The 19,106-nt window shown below is 42.9% G+C and overlaps 1 protein-coding gene across 2 annotated transcripts in view; it reads right to left on the reverse strand.

Moving 5' to 3' along the window:
- Positions 1-4,770: 4,770 nt before the first annotated feature.
- The window catches only part of tle5 (TLE family member 5, transcriptional modulator), a 54,102-nt gene continuing 39,766 nt past the window's right edge, over positions 4,771-19,106 (reverse strand). The window contains exons 5-7 of one of the 2 annotated variants that reach the window (XM_033621910.2): positions 9,608-9,670; positions 8,700-8,774; positions 4,771-7,413 (exon numbers count right to left, since the gene is read on the reverse strand). In XM_033621910.2, coding sequence (XP_033477801.1) covers positions 7,186-7,413; positions 8,700-8,774; positions 9,608-9,670 — 366 coding nt within the window. In that variant the 3' untranslated portion in view covers positions 4,771-7,185. The remainder of the gene's footprint in view (positions 7,414-8,699; positions 8,775-9,607; positions 9,671-19,106) is intronic. The other variant, XM_033621911.2, reaches the window with a different exon arrangement.

Genomic DNA, 19,106 nt, shown 5'->3' on the forward strand with positions numbered 1-19,106 from the left:
ACACTTCATTCTACTAAACATTATCGGCCATTTTCCAAAGCATATCTCAAGTTACGATTGAAGCTAACTCTTTTAAGTTTAAACCAAGTCCTTAAAATGCTCTGAACAACATTAATTTCAACCTCTGCAATTACTCGACAACTGGGTAAATCCATCTGCTAAGAGCTGTCCGATTAAAAGCTCCAGAGTGGACACTAAATGGGCCTCTGATGAGTTTGATATTCATACTTGAAGTATTTAAAGGAAGTGTGTATTTCTCTTTTTCCACTAAAATTAGCGCAAGTTTTTTAAACTCGGGAAAAACAGGCAATTTACCCCTTTTCCATTGCCAGTAGACCAGAGCTCTGTACATGGCTCTGCAGCAGACGAGTATCCCTTTTTGTTTTGTTTTTTTCTTTCTAGTGTGTCATTTTCAACATCACGGATGTGCCAAAAAACAGGTTAGTAAACAGAAGAAAGCAGCATGGAGGCCCGTGAAAATGTTGCAGTATTTATTTCTTTTTTTAAATCTTAGTAGTTATTCAGTCTCGCTTTCAGAGTCAGTGCTGACTAAATTGGAATAATGTCAGAGCGCTGCTTGAATGGAGTTGGACCACATTTTGTGTCTGCCCGTCTTTGCATCGCAGTGGCAAAAGGGGCTAAAATTAGCATATCCATCCAGATATCATATTGCCATCACTGCCGATTCGTAGCTAATAAATACCCGTGATTACTACAAAGTTATTTGACCCGAGAGTGAATGCTGATTGTGATCATTACCATTTAATACAAAAGCCAGATGTTAGTCGATGTGAGTGGGGTTTTTCGTCCAGTGAGACAGGGGTTTAAGGGAATTTAGTTGCATCTAGTGGTGAGGAGAACAAATTGCAACCAGCTGAAATTTCTCCCAGTTAGAATTCCTTCAGTGTTCATTGTTCTGGGGGTTTTTACCAGGAGCTGAATTATCTGCAGAGGTCTCTCCCTTTCCAAAACAAATCAACCCAGTGATATGAACCAGTTAAAACACTGAATAAAACAGTTTCACTTTTGTAAAAAAAATCAACGTTTTTCCGATGCTTTTATTGTGGAGAGGCTTCCGACAGCAATCACCAACGCAAAAACACGAAAGGCCCTATCTAGAGCCAGTGTTTGGTTTGTCCGTTCTGAGCTACTGTAGAAACATGGTGATGCAACATGGCGATCTCTGTAGATAAGGACCCGCTCCCTATGTAGATAAAGGATAAACAGCTCATTCTAAGGTAACGAAAACAAACAATTTGAATTCTTATTTTCATGTGATTATACACTAAAGAAAACATAATTATCATATTTAATTTATGCCAATATTTCCCCCTAAATCCAAACACTTAAGCATTTACATTGTCTTCCTACAGGGCCGACAGCTGGTCCACCTGGTGGAGAGGGCACCCCATGTGTGATGGCTGTGTCCTTGCCGTGGCAGCCACGGGTTCCATTCCATCCCACAGCCCTTTGCTGCATGTCATTTCCCCACTCTCTCTCTACCTGTTTCGCGCTTAAGCTGTCCTGTCAAATAAAGGCAAAAAGCCCAAAAAATTATCTTTAAAAAAAACGTCTCCCTACCTCTCAGACAGCCTTTTGCTGCCAGTCATTTTCAGTAGGCTACAAAAATTGCCTTGCAACTTAGTGGAGATTTTCATCAAAGCTGATCCTTCGAAGGATGAGCAGCTGCATGGTGATGCAAATGCACAGTCCTTTTTAAATTCCATCTTCCTGTACATCTTAAATTTGAGATTTGGCTGCAAAAAAAGGTTTGCAGTCACGACCCATCATTGAGCAAAACTAAAAGAAGAAGAAAACATTACAAGCCATCATGGATATTGTCAGAAGGACGTTATTATATTGGTTGTTTCAAGCATTATTGAGGCTGTAGATTTTGGACTGTCTTTACGCTGGACGTTTCCCTGACATCTTACTGTGCACTTCAGATCACGAAACCTCAACAAAAATTAAGGGTAAGACATGTTTACCCTGCCTCAACCAAGTTTTGGACCTAAAGTTGATTTTCACACACTGATGAGATGAACTGGAACAAATGTCAGTCTAAAGATTGGATATTTGACAAAATCTTATTCGGCCCACTGTGGGAAAAACGTCATGAGTTAAAACCCTGAAAGGCAGCAGAGCTCACCTGTAATCTGGGTCTTCTGTTTGGATGGTCAACCTGACAATTCATCATACTTCCTGCAGTGACTTCAAACAAGTGCACAGACATTAAAACAGGAATCCAGGCTTTCCAAACACCAACCACACTGAGACAGTCACAGAGTCACAGATGAGCAGGAACGCTTCTTATGATTTGATTGACTTTATTTGTAAGGCACCAGAAGTCCTTCCTTACTGCAGAACATTTCATATTATTTATAGTAAATGTTTGTTGTACTTTTTTTTTATAGTTTCTTTTTTTTTGTTTCAATGAAGCTATGATTTCAGACACAAAACATTTTTTTTTGCCAAAGTACACACTTTCAGGTTTTACATTATGCACAAAATAAGTATTTAAAAAAAGACCTTTACAAAGCTCAAAACGCTTACAATGCTTCACGCTATGGGGGCCAAAAGTCGGGAAGGTGGGACGTGGTGTGGGAGTAAAGGGGATCGGAGAGAGGATGGGGGTCAGAAAGAGGGTCAAAGGGCAAAAGGTCAACGTACTGCAGTTTCCCCCCTGGTGTCACATCAGTTTTGTAACACAATAGCACAAGAATCATCCAGGACAGACAAGAAAAGATGCAGCTATATACACATAAAGCTTTCTATGTATAACTGTATACAGAGGCCGGCGCCTCCAACTACTTTAACAAATACATAGAATTTCATTTGTATGTTTATAACGTCAGCTTTGTAACTCTCATTCTAGTTCATATTGATTAGTATTTAAAAACAAAGAGGATAAAAAAACAAAACAAAAAAAAAACAAGTGCATTGATCACAGAAAGTTTGGACCAAACATTCTTTTGAAAAAATGTCTCCACTAGAAAGAAATCAATCTCAGTTCCCCAGCAGACATGCACTGATGTGTGTGTGTGTGTGTGTGTGTGTGTGTGTGTGTGTCGCTTTGTCTACACGCTCTGCATATCACTACGACAAGTACAGTTTGTAGCTAGACACATACAGTATGTGGGAGGACGGTGTGCTGCGAGCTTAATTCACAAGCAGAATAGCGTGTTAGCTTCAGTTGTAGGAACAACAGCAATGCATTTCATCTGTGTGTGTGTGTGTGTGTGTGTGTATCAAACCTGTACAGCTGCTTATACACACCTTGTTTATGTATTCACATACATACACAACAATGGGCATCATCGAAGGATTCATCCCACCAACGTCACCAACAGGAAGTCATCTGAACTTATAGACACATGGAGGGTTTCATTCTAATGTGCAGTTTGTTTACTTTTGCTTTCTGAATGACTTCAACAATAAAATGTGCTTTATCATCATCATCGTGCCAAACATCGTTCTGAGTGGTGTTTCTCCAAAAATCAAAGCATCTCATACGTTACATCAATTCATTCTCACAGTGTAGCCTTAAAACCAGAGAGAGGAGGGTAAGAAATGTTTCTGTGTATGTGTGTGTGGGGTTTATATAAAACAACTTCATATACAGGCCGCCGCCAAATGTCAGGGGGTCCGATCACCACTGAGGGTTCATCTGCTGGAAATATGTGTTTGCAAACACCTTAAAGGAGGTGTACGTGTTCAGTCCCGTCTCATGTTGTCAAAAGAAGACGTCTTATAGGGTTGGACCCGTTAAAGCCCCTGCACCCCCATAGTCAACCTACACAGGTGTTTACACGTTGCCTGATTAGACCTCTTCTTAGGATCTCACTCATCTTCTTTCCACCAAGCAGTCTGATTCGGTTCAGTTCAGTTTGTTACACATTAGAACAGTTATTTTGCGTTTCCATTGTTGTGAATAGTATCAACACGACACCTTTGTCGAGGTACCTAGCACACTGATCCGACACTAAAAGGTGGAGCTAGAAATGCTGCAGTCTGTTGTATGGTCGAGTGAATTGTCACTGCTGCACGACAAGGACTCAACGAACATCAAGCCAACTATTTTTAAATATCCAGTCGATGATGACTGATACTCTAAACACTCCAGCCTGTTCTTTTTGTTTGGAAAATGTTTCGCAACCACATTCTGTGCACGAACAATGAGGTTCAGACATTCCTCTGAATCATCAGTAAAGAGAAAATGCAGAAAGAACTGGATGAGCAGCGATATGACTACTACCATCTGATAACAACCCCACCTACATTGAGAGTCTGTCTGTGGTGGAAAAGCAAAACAGCTCTATGGATAAGCATAAGTGCTACATCGTAGGCAACTGGACTTGCTTGTGTTTCTTGAAGACATTTTGCCTCTCATCCAAAACGCGTCTTCAGTTCCAGACTGTCCAGTTGCCTACAATATAGCACTTATGATTAAGATGACTGAGTATCTTCACCGACACGTCTACAGATGAGGTACATGTTGGTACGACTTTCAACGGTTCTAAAGGAACTATACCAATGCAGCATTCTAGTGGTTTAGTTGCTTTCGTTATGCCGCATTCGTGTCATATCGGAGGTACAGCTTCCAACCTGTAAACAGCATTAACGTCAACATCAACATTGTAATTGCCGACTGAGGATATTTTTTTGAAAGCCCTGATGTGTCTGACTTAACACAGAAGCGCCTGAAAGCCAAAGAAATATGGACGCCTAATGTTGGCCACATTTTTTTTTTTTTTAAGATTTTCATTTAAACAAATATCTGTTAAGTCACTATCACCACATAAAGTTATGCAATATTGCCCACGGAAAAGAGTCCCTGCATTTGCAGCATTACGAACTGGGCGTCTGTGGCATTGTTCCCAAGAAAAATCACAAGTGATGCAGAGTTAGTGACGCATTTTCCATCACCAAGCAGTGGTTGCTCCATTAGATTAGGTAGGCAGAGCTAACGCAATGAATTGCTCTTCAACTCACTTGTACGCGAGGCGGCGGGCTGTTTTTTCCTGGTCTCTGCAAGCGTTGCAGGCAAACGGTTATTGTGACTCACCAAAGAGAGAAAAGACCGATGACTTGAGACTACAAAACTTCAGAAACAAGTGCAAATCCAAATTAAAAGAAACTAATTCAACTTTTAATAGAGGGTGACACTGTTCGGTCTCTGGAAAGTACGAGCCAAAAACACACCTACAATTACTGCTTATCACCACAGGTGCCGCCAAAGAGAACAGAAAATAAAAAGATTATCAAAGTTGTATCTTTAAGTAATTAAATCTAAATGTAATGGGAAGTATAAAACTGTCAATTCAAGCTGGGCAATTCAATCACACAAGTGCCTTAAAGTTTCCCTGTGGAGTTTGGATTTGTGGGAACTTTTAAGGGCACTGTAAAGATCTGCTACTGAGATTCTGAGCACAACCAGAGTTTGGTTACTTCACATTTTTCCCAGCATAGTTTCAGCCAACTTCCACCTGACGAGAGGCCTAATCGGACAAGCTAATTGAAAACAGGGCCTGTGAGGCTGTGGGGGAGTTTTTACTCTTTGGAGCAGATGTGGAGGACGCCAGTGCTTCAGCTGTGTGATCTGCACTGATATAATTGTGTTGGGTTGTGGAAATTTCTCACTCGGTGTTGTACGTAGGTGTTAGAATGTAGTGTTAGTCTGATGTGTGACACACCTGTATATGTACAGTGAATCAAAATGTACAGTATTTAAATCAGATTTTACAGAAGGGGTCAAAAGCACACGTCCAGTTGTGTTTCTGTGTTCCACAAAACAGAGTTTTTCCTCAAGAACTGGATCACGGCAGAGACTGGGACTGACCGCATGCAGAGATTAATGTCACCAGTCAAGTCTCTGTATATTAAGTTAGTACACACAGAGTGGATAAATAAGCCATTCCCCCTCGTGACACAGCCTGTACTCTGTCTTTGTCCTGTCCTTGTTTTGCTCTGGACCCAGTGAGGAGGAAGACACACACTGCCCTCTGCTGTCAAACACACAACATGCACACTGTCTCCCTTCGGTGCCCGCTCTAATATTAGTGCACATTAAAGATGCAAAAGGTGGTGGGGAGGTGCGGCATCTCTGTTCACTTAACTACTGGGGAAAATGTTGCCTTCGGTTAAGGTGCTGGGTGGATTTATCTAATGTACCTCACGGGGTCAGGTGAGGATCTTAAGTCGAGGGGGATTACTTACTAATGTGGGTTTGTTATCTGCTCTGACAGCTCTCAGCATGAAGGTGCTTTCCCTTTCTCAATATAAATTTAGGATTATACACAAAATCTGGAGACGTATTCTTGATACAACGATCCTGCTCTGAAAGCAGCAGGTTTTGGTTCGGACTTGTGTGTGTGTGTGTGTGTGGGATGTTTCTCTCTTTAGCCGGGGCACGAGGACACTGTTTAAACACTACTCTGATCCATTACAATCCACCGTTTAAACTCAAAGCCAAGTTGTGGCTTGGAATGAATGCATGCAATCTGTACTGCCAAAAATATCAACTGATCTCTGTCAGACCTCCTTCTTAGGAAAATTGGAAGTTTGTAGGAATCCTATGTTGTGTCTGACAAGTGTTACAGCCTGCCAAAGAATCCCTGTGTTTAACGTTTAGCCTGTTTTAACACCTACGGTACGGTGCGTTCAGTCTCACAGATCAGTCCTGCATAAAAAGGACCCGCTTAGAACAGAGGCAAGAGGTGGGTGAGAGTGGGAGGCAGAGAAAAAAAAAAAACAGAAACTAAACAGGAATAAGAACTGAGAGATGGAGCGGCAGGAAGGCAGGAAGGAACAGAAATAGAGAGCAGTCCTGATAAAAAAGAAAATAAACATAAAACAGAAGCTTAATCAGATACAAAAAAGGGACATTTGAAGAAAAAGACACAGGAGACACTCTGATGTTGATACAGATGAGGGAGGATAAAGAAACAACCTATGGATGTAAATATGAAGGGATCAGGACTCATCTGATATAAGGGGCAGGTGCCAAAGCCCTCCCAGTAGTGAGAGTTGGTTAGGGGTCTGTAGCTGGAGCCGTGTGATAGGATTAAAGCCCATGTTAGCTAAGGTCAGAGAGAGGGAGACCAGGGGAGAGGCTGTAGGCCAAGGGAGCTCAGATCTGGGGGATTCAGGTCTCTGGACAAAAACAGAGCTGAATGGGGACACCACCTAATCGGACTTGTCTCCGTCCTCCTCGCGGTGGCTGTCGACTCCGTCACGTGATGCTTTCTCCTCCTTGGCCAGCTGGGCTTGGGAGGCCAGCAGGGAGGAGAGGGAGAAGAGACCGGAGGAGGTGGTGACGGCCGGGAGGGTCGGCTGGCTCAGGCCCAGCGGCAAGGGGGTCATGGGCAGGGCCAGGCCCTGGAGCTGAGACAGCTGGTGAGCCTGGAGCTGCTGCTGCATGGAAGACAACCAGACACAACTTAGGCACAGCAGGGTAGACCCGGCACACAAATCACTGCAAAACACAGGGGGAAATGCAAAATCTGCAATGCACAGACCTATTATACATCACAAATTATGTTTAATATATAACCCCTGAGGCACAGCGCTAATAGCTCAGGCACAATAGGAAAGATGGAAGGCACATATCATAGCTAAAATACATGCTCGGTAGGAGATGAAAAGTCTGCAGCACATATAACTTATTTATAACAGATGCAATTTTCAATCTATATAACCCCAAGAAAAAAAAGTGAGGGGGGGTACACACTGTAAAAAATGACTCAAGAGAAGACACACCATGTCCACAATGTAACACATAAAACTACACATAAAAATACCACGGGATACATGTTTCATTTTAACGTGCAGAGAGACAAATCGTTACTGCCAAGCCTGTTCATTTTCATCACTCCCTGCTGTACACACACTTGACGTCATGACACATCAGTGGGTTGATTTTATGACAATCCTGACTGACTTCTCATAAACTGGATCTAACAGCCCCGGTTTGCAGAGGCTGCACCCACAAAGTAAACAGCTTCACATTCAGAATCACAAATGCTCCATGTCCTTTAGGTATATTTAATGTACAAAGTATGAAAGGAAAATATTGGTATGCATCAGGAAATGGACCAAATTGTGTGTCTCGCTGTGCTGAGAGGAGTCCCAAAAACACACCAGTATCCTCTGAATCTAAAGCAGCAGACACAAAGACAAAGGCAAGGCGCCTCTTTGAATCATGCATCACAGTGATGGAGTGGCTAAGCTAGCTAACACTACCATAGTAAAATGATGGAGTGGCTCGGCTAGCTAATACTAAACCTCTGGTAAAATGATGGAGTAGCTAAGCTAGCTACTACAAGGCTTATATTGATAAAGTGTAGCTGGCTAACATTAAAGCCACAGAGATGACGGATTACAGCAAGCTGGCTAATACCCCATCCATATTGATTCAGTGTTTTAGTTAGCTTGCTAGCTATCCTAATGTTCTCATTATCAAAATTGTGCCCCTGGAATGGAGGATTGAGGGTTTCATCCTGTTAAATGGATGATTACAGCTACAGGGTGGGGTAAACTTAAATTTTCCAACTCATTTTGAAATATAGACGTTAAAATTTTCACAAACTATTAGCCAGTAATTGAAGGCCATTAAAGGTGACAACAGAATTAGAGATAATGATCAATAATCGTGATTTGAAGCCATCGTACGACCCTCAAGCGGGGCCTGAACATCATACCCTTATGATGGAGTTCATCTCTGGGGGGGTGACCTGCTTGGCCCTCTCTATGGCTGCCAGGACCTGCTGCTGGTGCTGGAGACAATGGGTGGGGGGTGGAGGGGGTGAGGGTGAGAGTGGGGCGGTGAAGACGAGCGAAAGGAAAGTGAGAGAGACAATAAAAGCGAGACAGAAACAAGGGGAAGAGAGTTCGGGGGGAGAGAGGTGGAGAGGTTAGATCAATATCAATAGTCCCAACAGAGACCCGACAACCCTCTCTGGTGATGCATCCCCCCCCTCCGGCCATTCAGCTATTCATCCAGTCATACACACACACACACACACACACACACAGAAACACACGCACACGCACACACACACACACACACACACACACACAAAAGCCTTGTGTGACACCGGTGAATGGATGGTTGGCTGGTGTGCTGTAATGGGTGGAGGTCAACGCCCTGGTGGGCAGATAAGAGCATGGCTTATCTGAATCACACAAGCATTTATTACGCTGACACACACAAACATACACATGTATAAAGGAAAAGAGGAGTGGGATGGAGGAGGGATAAAGGGGAGGAGCAGAGTGGAGGAGGAGGAGGAGGAGGTCAAAAATGAAGGGGGAGGGAAGACCGGGAGGACAGACTGAATATGGCAGGGGAGAGTGGGGGAGGGAGTGAAGTGAAAGTGAGTTAGAGAGGAACACGGGAAGCGAGTGATGATGAATGATGGGAGGAGAGAAATGGAGAGGAGAGCAGAGGAGGGAGGGATGCTGAGCGAGGGGTCACGGAGGTGGAGAGGTAATGAGGCGGGAATGAGGGTGATCTCATTCCAGGATGTAAGGAATAGTGCGGAGGGTCAGAGGGTTAGTGACGTCTTTGTGTCAGAGCGTGTGTGTGTGTGTGTGTGTGTGTGCTTACCTCCTGAGACAGGTAGGGGAGGACTTGTGCGCAGATCCCGTTCAATCTCTTCACTATCTCAGCCTGCGGAAGGAGAGATTCTTAGTTTAACAGAAATATCAATATTAATCTAAATGTATTTTACTGTCAACATATCCAATGAAAACACCCAAGCCCTTCAATTCCTACCTAAGATGTTAACAATATAAACTGGGCACAAATATATAGTTTCATTTCTAAAAAAGGTCAAAGTAGTTTCCTAAAAGGCAGGGCACTCAGCACTCAAACAGGAGTTACTAGTGTATATGTTGGGGACTATTTTTAGATGCAGATTCATACACATTTGGTTCTCTAGTGTGTATTTACAGCAGTAGGACAGTAAACTATGGTGCCCACTTTCATCAAAATGAAGGAACATGTAGTTTAGAGAGACAACTTGGCCTACTGATGTGTTTTTAAAGCCCCTACACACCTCGATGCCACTTTGCTACTGTGTGGTTCAGCACCATTCGACACAACTTCCTTCAGGTCCTTTTCTCTTTATCTTTTTACCACTGTGGACAGTACCCTTTTAGTGTTGGTGGGATTCTCAGCTGATCACCATAGCGATGCCACATGAAACTGCTGTGACATCTTTAACTTGACACTTGCTGAATCCTTTCATTGGAAACCAAACAAAATAACATCTGCACTTCATCAACTGTATGGTGTAGTGTAAGGTGTAGTTTTGTTAGCTATCATGTTTTAAAATCTGGTCAAGAGAATCAAAACATTGCTGTCGCTATTGACAGTAGCTTAGTTATTTAAAAATGGCGGGCCTGTGCAGGATGTCCTATGTTGCTCATAGACTGTAAAAATCATGGAAGATAGCTATAATGATGTCAACCACTGGTTTATAAATTGTTTCAAAGAAGTGTTTTTGGCACTTCCATGTTGAGGTTGCTGCTTAGTGTTGCTCAAGTGACATTTCTCTCTGACCAATCGGTGCACTGCAGTGTTTTTACTCCACCTTCTAGTATCAACTCAACTCATTTACAGACTCTACCAAGGTGGTACCAAAAAAAGTACCAGGTACTATCCACAACTTTTGCTACTAATGGCTTCAAAAAGTCAGTCAATCCCCATAGACCCTCGAACAGCAGAAATAAATATGTTTGTAGCCTGGTCCAAAAAGCTAATTTCAAGATTCATGACAACTGTACAGGGGGTGAATTTTTATACAACTCACCCATTTTCATTTTATGAAGGCTTAAAGTTACACTTAATTAAGGGCAGGCCGTTTGGAGTGACAGGCTGTCTGCCGACAGTGTCCTCAAACAGGATTTGTACTTCTGCATCGAATTGACGGTGTACCTACATTGTAGGCTCTGCACTGATGTAGAGCACACGCCGCACCCTACGCCATAGCCAGACGCGCACCTCCCCAGACATGTAACTACACGATGCAGTGACACAGACCTCCTGTCTGCTTTTGTAAAAACCATTTCCCTCAGTGGAAACAAAGCTTTTATTTAAGTTAATTTCACAGATAAGAAACAATAATGCCCCCTCACCAAAACTAGCATTTTAAGTCTTGTGTGTGATTTATCCTGGCTTCATTTGAGTAGAGGAAATCTTTGCAAGTTGCTAGGCTAATTTACACAGTGAAAAATGCCATGGCCTTGTGCTAATAGCATTAGCATGTTATAGTTGTTTAGAAAACGTGTTTAGTATAAGACAGTTTTGTCGATGAACCTTGTGAGTTGTAATGGAGCCGACTTCTGTAGTGTTACCTTTGTTAAATGTTGCTGTTGTCCCTGGCTTCGTTTGTGTGGAGGAAAAGTCCTTAGCTGCTAGGCTAATTCATACAATGTAAAATGCCATAGGCTTGTGCTAAAAACATTAGCATGTTGTATTTGTGGGGAAAATGTGTCCAGATAAAGACAAGTGCTTGTCTGTGAATGCTGCGAGTTACAGTGAAGCTGATTTGTGTACTTGTGTTTGAAATTGTCTCTATTAAGCCATGTTTTAATGTGTGTTTTGGGTGTTTTGAATCAACTTAACTAAACTTTAAAGCACTTTACAAAAACCTTGCTGCAGACTAGTATTCTGGAGGTGTAACTGCAAAGTGACACAGGCACACCACAGCACAAGTCTAAATGATCACAACGATGTAAGCCACGTGTGTAGGCTATGGTGTAGGCTCTGCATAGAGCTAATGCACAAGGACAAGTATAAATCCCGCTTGACAGCCAAAATGCTGAATTTGAGGCTTCAAAACAGGAGTCCACAAACCAATGGGTGACAGTAGCTATGTCCATTATTTTACAGTCTTTGGGAAAACTCCTTAAAATGGAGTGCAAACAGCAGCTTGGCTTTGAGCTCTTGCCAGAGACAGTACTGTGCTTTTATTCCGTTTGCATTCAGCCACAAGTCATGTGAGATGTGTTTATTACTGTGTATTGTTTAGATGCTGTTGGTACACATGGTATTTTGTTTGGGTTTCACACAGAGCCACTGATACTCAGCATAAGTGGCATGTGACATTTATTGCCAAATGGAATAGTGGTGGAAACCACATCCCCTCCAACCAAGACTCAACCGGTCTGGTTTAGAGCGCAATACTTATTTTCCATAAAAGATATTTTGACACGTCACAGTATTAAACACACAGCTGTGGATGATAAACTGAATGATTCAATTCATTGTTGGTTTTGGTCTTTTCATGGGATTTGTTGACAAACCAGATTTATCCTTTAAACCCTTGTGATTCAAACCACACTCTCATCAGTATGGGAAACATCTGCAATGACCTTCTCAAACTAGGGCACCCATATCTTGCATCACACACACACACACACACACACACACACACACACATATATCAGACATATCAGAATCCCTTTATTCACCTCATTAATTAAGTTGCTTGTACTTAATACTCTTTCTCAAACTACTAGGCACGTGCATGCGTGCGCACACACACACACACACACACACACACACACACACACACACACACACAGTAAGAATAACCCATTCAACACATACACACCCTTTTCTCCTCCTTGTCTTGCACATTCCCTATCTTTCTCACATGCAGGTCTATTATCACATTTGGTTGGTAATCATCCAATCCGTCTGAGATATGCAAAGCAGCAGTAATTGTGTTAGAGCCTAATTCGTGGTGCGATGAGGAGAGAGGGGCCCTCCTAACAATCATTAGGCATGCAGAGCACAGCTCCCCATCAAGCGCTTCACTCCTATCCGCTCATCATTACACATACACACTCCCTGACATCTCTAAAATGTCTCTCTAAAATGTCTCTGTGGGACTCGCTCCATGCTAACTATGGCTCTTCCTCTTTTTCAGTGCCCTTTATGCCGCCTCTCTCTCCCTCTTTTTTCCCAACCCAGCTTCTGTTTCTTCTTTTATCCGTGCTCTCTATTATCCACCTCTCTGTGTCTCTCCCTCAGCTTTTATCTGTCTGAACGCTTCTACCCTCCTTTTGTCCTGCCTTTACATTTTACTCTGCTTCTTTCTAGCTTTCCTCAAGTGCTACTGGAGCACACATTCACTGACGAGAGCATTGTATGTGTGCAAATAAAACATACTAAATAATAAAACTGTGCTAGGATTCCGGACAAATACATGGAGGATGTGCAACAGACTGAATTCATTGCTGCTGGAGATGTCTTTGCTGCTTTTTGCCAGTTTAAATAAGCTTTATCTTTTGTAATTTGAAAATGTAGACTCGAAGGGGAAGGCAAATACTGATACAAAAATGTGTTCGAGTTGATTTAAAATGTGTTTCAAGGAAGCATGGAAGGCAGCCTAAACAAACCTAACATTGCACAGACTTCCTCAGGGTGTCCTGCTTTTGTCCCTGAATGAGTTTCACTCTTTGAGGGTCATGAGCTACTGCTTCCTGCCAGGAATACGACCGGACATGATACAAACTCTGACAAGCAGTGGTATAAATTAATCAGGAACATTTACTATGGTTGTGTTCTTAAAGGGATACTCTGCCAAATTTCAACCAGCTATGTATCTTAACACTGTGGGTAGTATGTCCTGCACAAATCCCCTGGATGATGCAAAACGTGTCTTTCAGAGGATTTTTGCTGGCTCTAGCACTGTTGCCTGAACTATAGATTGTACTTGGCACTTTCATACGCCTGCCACCATGGACAAAAAGAGAACAGAAGAGAGAAAGAGAGACCCCCACCCTCTCTCTCAAACTCAGACAAAATTCCGATCATATGATAAAACTTGGTAATGCTGATCAAATATAAACCAAGATTCTGTGAGTCCTATTTCTTGCCTAAAAGGTCTTCAGAAACATATTTTAGTACACGCAAATTTATGAACAGGGGAGCGCCATACTGTTTCTGGTATTGTAAAAAATGGAGGTTGAAAAAATAGTTGAAACGATAAAACCAAGCAGTGCTGATTAAATGAATCAAGATTCTGTTGCTGTGTTGCCTATTTCTTGCCTCAGATGTTATAATTAACATATTTTAGCTCACTGTTTAATTACAATTTGAGGTTGTTTGGTACCAGCCGACGGCCATATTGTTTCCTGTGGAAAAATGTGACATTACATCACCCACTTGCTGGAGCACTAATTGTTCTGGTGCGATGCATAGCACCCTGGTAGTTGTAGGTTGAGCATTATTGCTTGAGCGAAAACAAACGCCACAGCCCTTTCGCTCTTTTCTCTGGTCATATAGCACCTAGTCCAGTTTTATGAAGAGACCATCTTCACAGCAGTAACATACTTCTTAAAGTAAAATGTTGAGGTACTTGTACATCAATTCAGTATCAACTTTTTGTGCTGCTTTAGGCCCAGATCACAAATAAAGCGTTTCAGCAGCTACGGGTGCCTTTTAGTAATTATTTTTAATGAGAATGAAGCTTTTGTGGTTTTGTGTTTTTTTTGCATCGCAATGTGCCTCTTGCTTCTGCACTCTAGGCACCTGGCGTTGTTGCCTGAGTGCTCTAAACTCCTGAAGTTGACACTTCAAATCAGGGCGGAAAAACTCCCCACGTCATCTCTTTTTTTCTCCAGGTACTCTGGCTTCCTCCCACAGTCCAAAGACATGCAGGTTAATTGGCGACTCTAAAAATTGTCAGTAGGTGTCAATGTGAGTGTGAGTGGTTGTCTGTCTCTATATGTTAGCCTGCGATAGTCTGGCAACCTGTCCAGGTTGTACCCTGCCTCTCGCCGAATGTCAGCTGGGATAGGCTCCCTAACAGGATAAGCAGTTACGGAAAATGAATGAATGAGTTGTTATATATTGGCTAGTCTCGCTCACCAGACCTTTCTCAAGAAAAGAAAGGTCTGGCTGGCCCGACTCTCACTTTGAGATTGGAGGAAAAAACGCCCCGGCTGCTTGTACTTCTTTCAACCAATCACAATCGTTCTGGGCGGTGCCACAGCAACGGTGCGCTTGCAAAAATATTGCCGGGGGGAAACAGGTTTTGGTGTAACACGCCCACAAAAATATCGCCTACAGGATGCGAACCATGGCAGAAAAATGGCTACATCCCCCCAAGATCAAACACCGCAAAAGTTAGTAAAGGACGTGTTGAAAACGGTTGAAAACTGCTACACAACCGGAGGTGGTAGGGCGGGACTTCAGCGAGTGGCTCGTTCCGCCCAATGAGAAGCTGGTCTCTGCAGCGAACTTCCACCCACTAAGACTATATATTGGCATATCGGATATCGACAAAAAATCTAATATTGTGCATCCCTACAAGCAAATCCTCCCAACTGTGAAGCTGGGGGGGGGGAGGGGACTTTGGAATGTTAGCCAGACACTAGCAGAAATTACACTGAACATCAGAGCTGAATGGTGGGAGTTGCAAACAGTTTTGGCCCCATCACGTATGTGTGAAATTACATTACATGTGAAATTACTGTGTGCAAACCACTGCAGTACAATATATGCCTGGTGTGCCGAGAGCTGCCCACACAGAGGGCATAGGCGCAGAGGGTATAGGAGCAAGTTAGCTAGCAAGTTATGCTTATTTTATAAGCATAACTTGCTAGAGTTAATCCTATAAGACCCTCATTATAGATGAATATGTTGGGAATTAACTATACTGTACTGAATGTGTCCTACAGACTGCTTATACATTATTTAGACAAACAATGAAAGAGCCTATGCTACACAACATGAAGAAAGCACAGATGAAGAGTTATGTTGTTGGGCAGGAAAACACTCAAGACTTAACATAGAGGAAGAAAAACATGGTGAGGAAACGGAACAATAGAAAGACAAAGAGGGACCCAGAAACAATACAGCTTCATACAACATATTCCCAGTTCAATACAAAACTCAGCCATGCTTCTACTCACCAAGACAAAACAGGGGGAAACACAGAGAGAGAGAGAGAGTGAGAGAGAGAAAGAGTGAACAGACAGAGTGGAGAGGCATTTTTTGAATTGAGTGGGACAGAGTGATCAAGAGGGAGCAATTGAATGTGTGAGAGTGCGAGAGAGAAAGGAAGAGAGGGAAATAGAGACAGAGGTGGAAAGGGAGGAGGAGGAGCAGAAGAGGAGGAGGAGGTGGAGGTGGAAAAGGGGGGGACTGGCTGTGCACAATAGGCCTAGACATGAATGCTCCTCGAGACTCGTTTCCACACATCCCCTTCAATTTCAACTCTCTAATGGAACTAGAGATTCTCCGCACGCACTCATACTGTGCACAAAGAAAGCACGCACACGCACGCACACACACACACACACACACACACACACACAGGGTGACAGGAGCACACATCAACAGAAACACACAACCGCTCATGAACACGTGCCACTTACACACACACTAATAGGGAGGGACACAAGCACAAACACAAATATGCTCGCGCAGGCAGTCTCAACCCACACACACACATTAGAAAAAACAGCTAACAGGAAAGTGCATGAGCAAATGTACAATATTGCGCTCTCTCTCTCTCTCTCTCTCTCTCTCACACTCACACACACACACACACACACAAAAACCTCTGACTTCTGGACACGTACACATTTGACACAGCACACACGCAACTGCACTTGTGACTGTGAATTTCATCCGTCAGATAAAGGAAAAGGGTGGGATGAACTGCACACAAATGGCTCTGTGTGTGTGTGTGTGTGTGTGTGTGTGTGTGTGTGTGTGTGTTTGCCCCTCATGCATCACGGCCGTCTTGTGCTTCCTACCTCAGAGTTGTGTGGGTGCATATATGTGAAGGTCTTTAAATCATGGAAGATACTACTTGTGTGTGTATGTGTGTGCACGCCTGCGTGTGTGTGTCTGTGTCCATTTGTCAGAGCATACTCGGTTCTCCCAATATGGCTGTCAGTGAGCGCCGTCAATCATAAGACAGTGTGTGTGTTTGTGTGTGTGGACGGGCAGCGCCAGACGAGGTCACCGATAAGGGCTGGCCCTTTGGAGGCCCATCGCTCTCTCCCTCCTACAGGCTGAGCATAAATTACTCCCCCAGCTTCAGCCTCACAAACTGATGTATGGATATCGGCTTCTCACCCCTCCCCTGCCTCTTCTATTCTTTGCAAAATGGCCAACTGATTCCAGCCGTACTGTCTTCACTGGATTCGAATATTTGGGGAGGCTGCTCCTTGGATTCTCTGCTGATGAATGATGTAGCTGATGCTGAAGTTTTAACCGTATAACTCAGGATTTATTGCCACATCAGTATCCACAAACTAAACTTTCCAAAACTTGGAATTGATAAAATTCACTTCCTCGTACACATCTCCATGCTCGGCATCGCTGTGGCATACAGTGAACTGAAACTGATTTGGCAACAGCGGAAAAAGCGAACCCCCTTGGCACCTGTTTTTCTACAGACAGCCTCAGGTGACATCATTCAAATGTCTCTGAACACTCCCAAAGTGAAGGGAGATTATCTCTGTAATTCACACCTGCCAATCAGTGAGCTGCAGGTGTACAGTGGGGGAATGGGGTTGGGAATGCACAGCTGTGTCTGCATCAACAGAATAACAAAGTGAGACGAGTTATTTTCAAGGTTCAAGGTTTTTTTGTTTTTTTTTAAGTGACTGGCAGCTGGAACACCTCCAAGGTTCTGATGGCCATGAAATTCTCCCGGTTGAATCACCAGTATGAACAACTGCAATTATGGACTGCTATGAAGAACTGGTAGTCCTTGAGACTTCAGCCAATCACCAAATTTAAAATGATGCTGTCTGCACCATTTATAGAAGGGAGAGTTAAAAAGGAAAAAAAAAACTCACTTCTTTATTAGATGAATTCAACAGATTTGGTTTGGTTCTTTGTTTCTGACACTGACATCTAATGGTTGTGAAATTTCTGCAGCTCTTATTTGTGGCTGTTGCTGTTTTCTCCATAGCACGTCAAAGGGAATATTGCCTAACGCACACCTGGTGGACAGGTGCTTAGGAGAGTGAAGTTATGCCAAAGAAAGAAGTGGTTTCCTGCTCGCTGTCAGCACAAAGTTTGGTGGAAAAGCTTCTTTCATGTTTCGCTTGCAGACTTTTCTTTGGCTTCTCCCTGGCAACAGCATCATCATTTACAAACTAACAAAAAACGGGTTTTCATAAAAACAAAGTTAAAAAAAATTCTGACTGCCAGAACATTATCTTAGTGTGAAATTGAAGGATTCAGGAGACTCCTATGTTTTTGTAAAGAACATTCAAATAGAAACTGACTGTTCCCTGTAAAGCAAGATTTATACTGTGCGTCAGCTCCATGCAGAGCCTACACCGTAGCCTACACAGTTGTGAGCATTTATACTTGTGTGGTGGTGTGTCTGTGTCACTGCAGTTACACCTCCAAAACGCTAGTCGGTGGTGGGGTTTCTGTGAAATGTTGTTAAATTTAGCTGATTCAAAACACACCTAAATCACACAATAAACATGGCTTAATAGTGACAATTTCAAATACAGGTACACAAATCAGGTTCACTTTTAGCACACACCTATGGCATTTTACATTGTATAAATTAGCCTAGCAGCTAGCGGACTTTCCTCTACTCATGTAAAGTTAGGGACATCAGCAACATTTCACAAAGGTAACGCTACAAAACTTGACTTGAAATGCAATTTTTGTGGAAGCTTTACTGTCTTCACAATTTATTGTTTATCCGTGAAATTAAAGTAAATAAATGCTTTGTTTCCACTGAGGGAAATTTCAGCTTAAAAAAATAGACAGGAGGTCTGCGTTGCCGCAACATGTAGTTACATTTCTGGGGAGGGTCACATCAGGCTACAGCATATGGTACGGTGTAGACTCCACGTCGACGCAGAGCCTAGGCCATAGGTACAGCGTGGATGCAGAAGTATAAATCCCACATAGCTCTGCTACTTTGCTTCTCTAAAGCCCCCTTCTCACTGGACAAGAATACACGGATTTAATGGGAGAAGTTACAATTGGCTTTCACTCCCAGGACAAATGACTCTGCAGTAGTCATGGGTTTATTGGCTTCAGCTTGGATCAGCAGCGATGGAAACATGTCACCCGATTGGACACTTTCAGGCTCTTTTCCAGT

Source organism: Epinephelus lanceolatus, chromosome 6 (assembly GCF_041903045.1).
Source record: "Epinephelus lanceolatus isolate andai-2023 chromosome 6, ASM4190304v1, whole genome shotgun sequence".
Taxonomy (NCBI): domain Eukaryota; kingdom Metazoa; phylum Chordata; class Actinopteri; order Perciformes; family Serranidae; genus Epinephelus; species Epinephelus lanceolatus.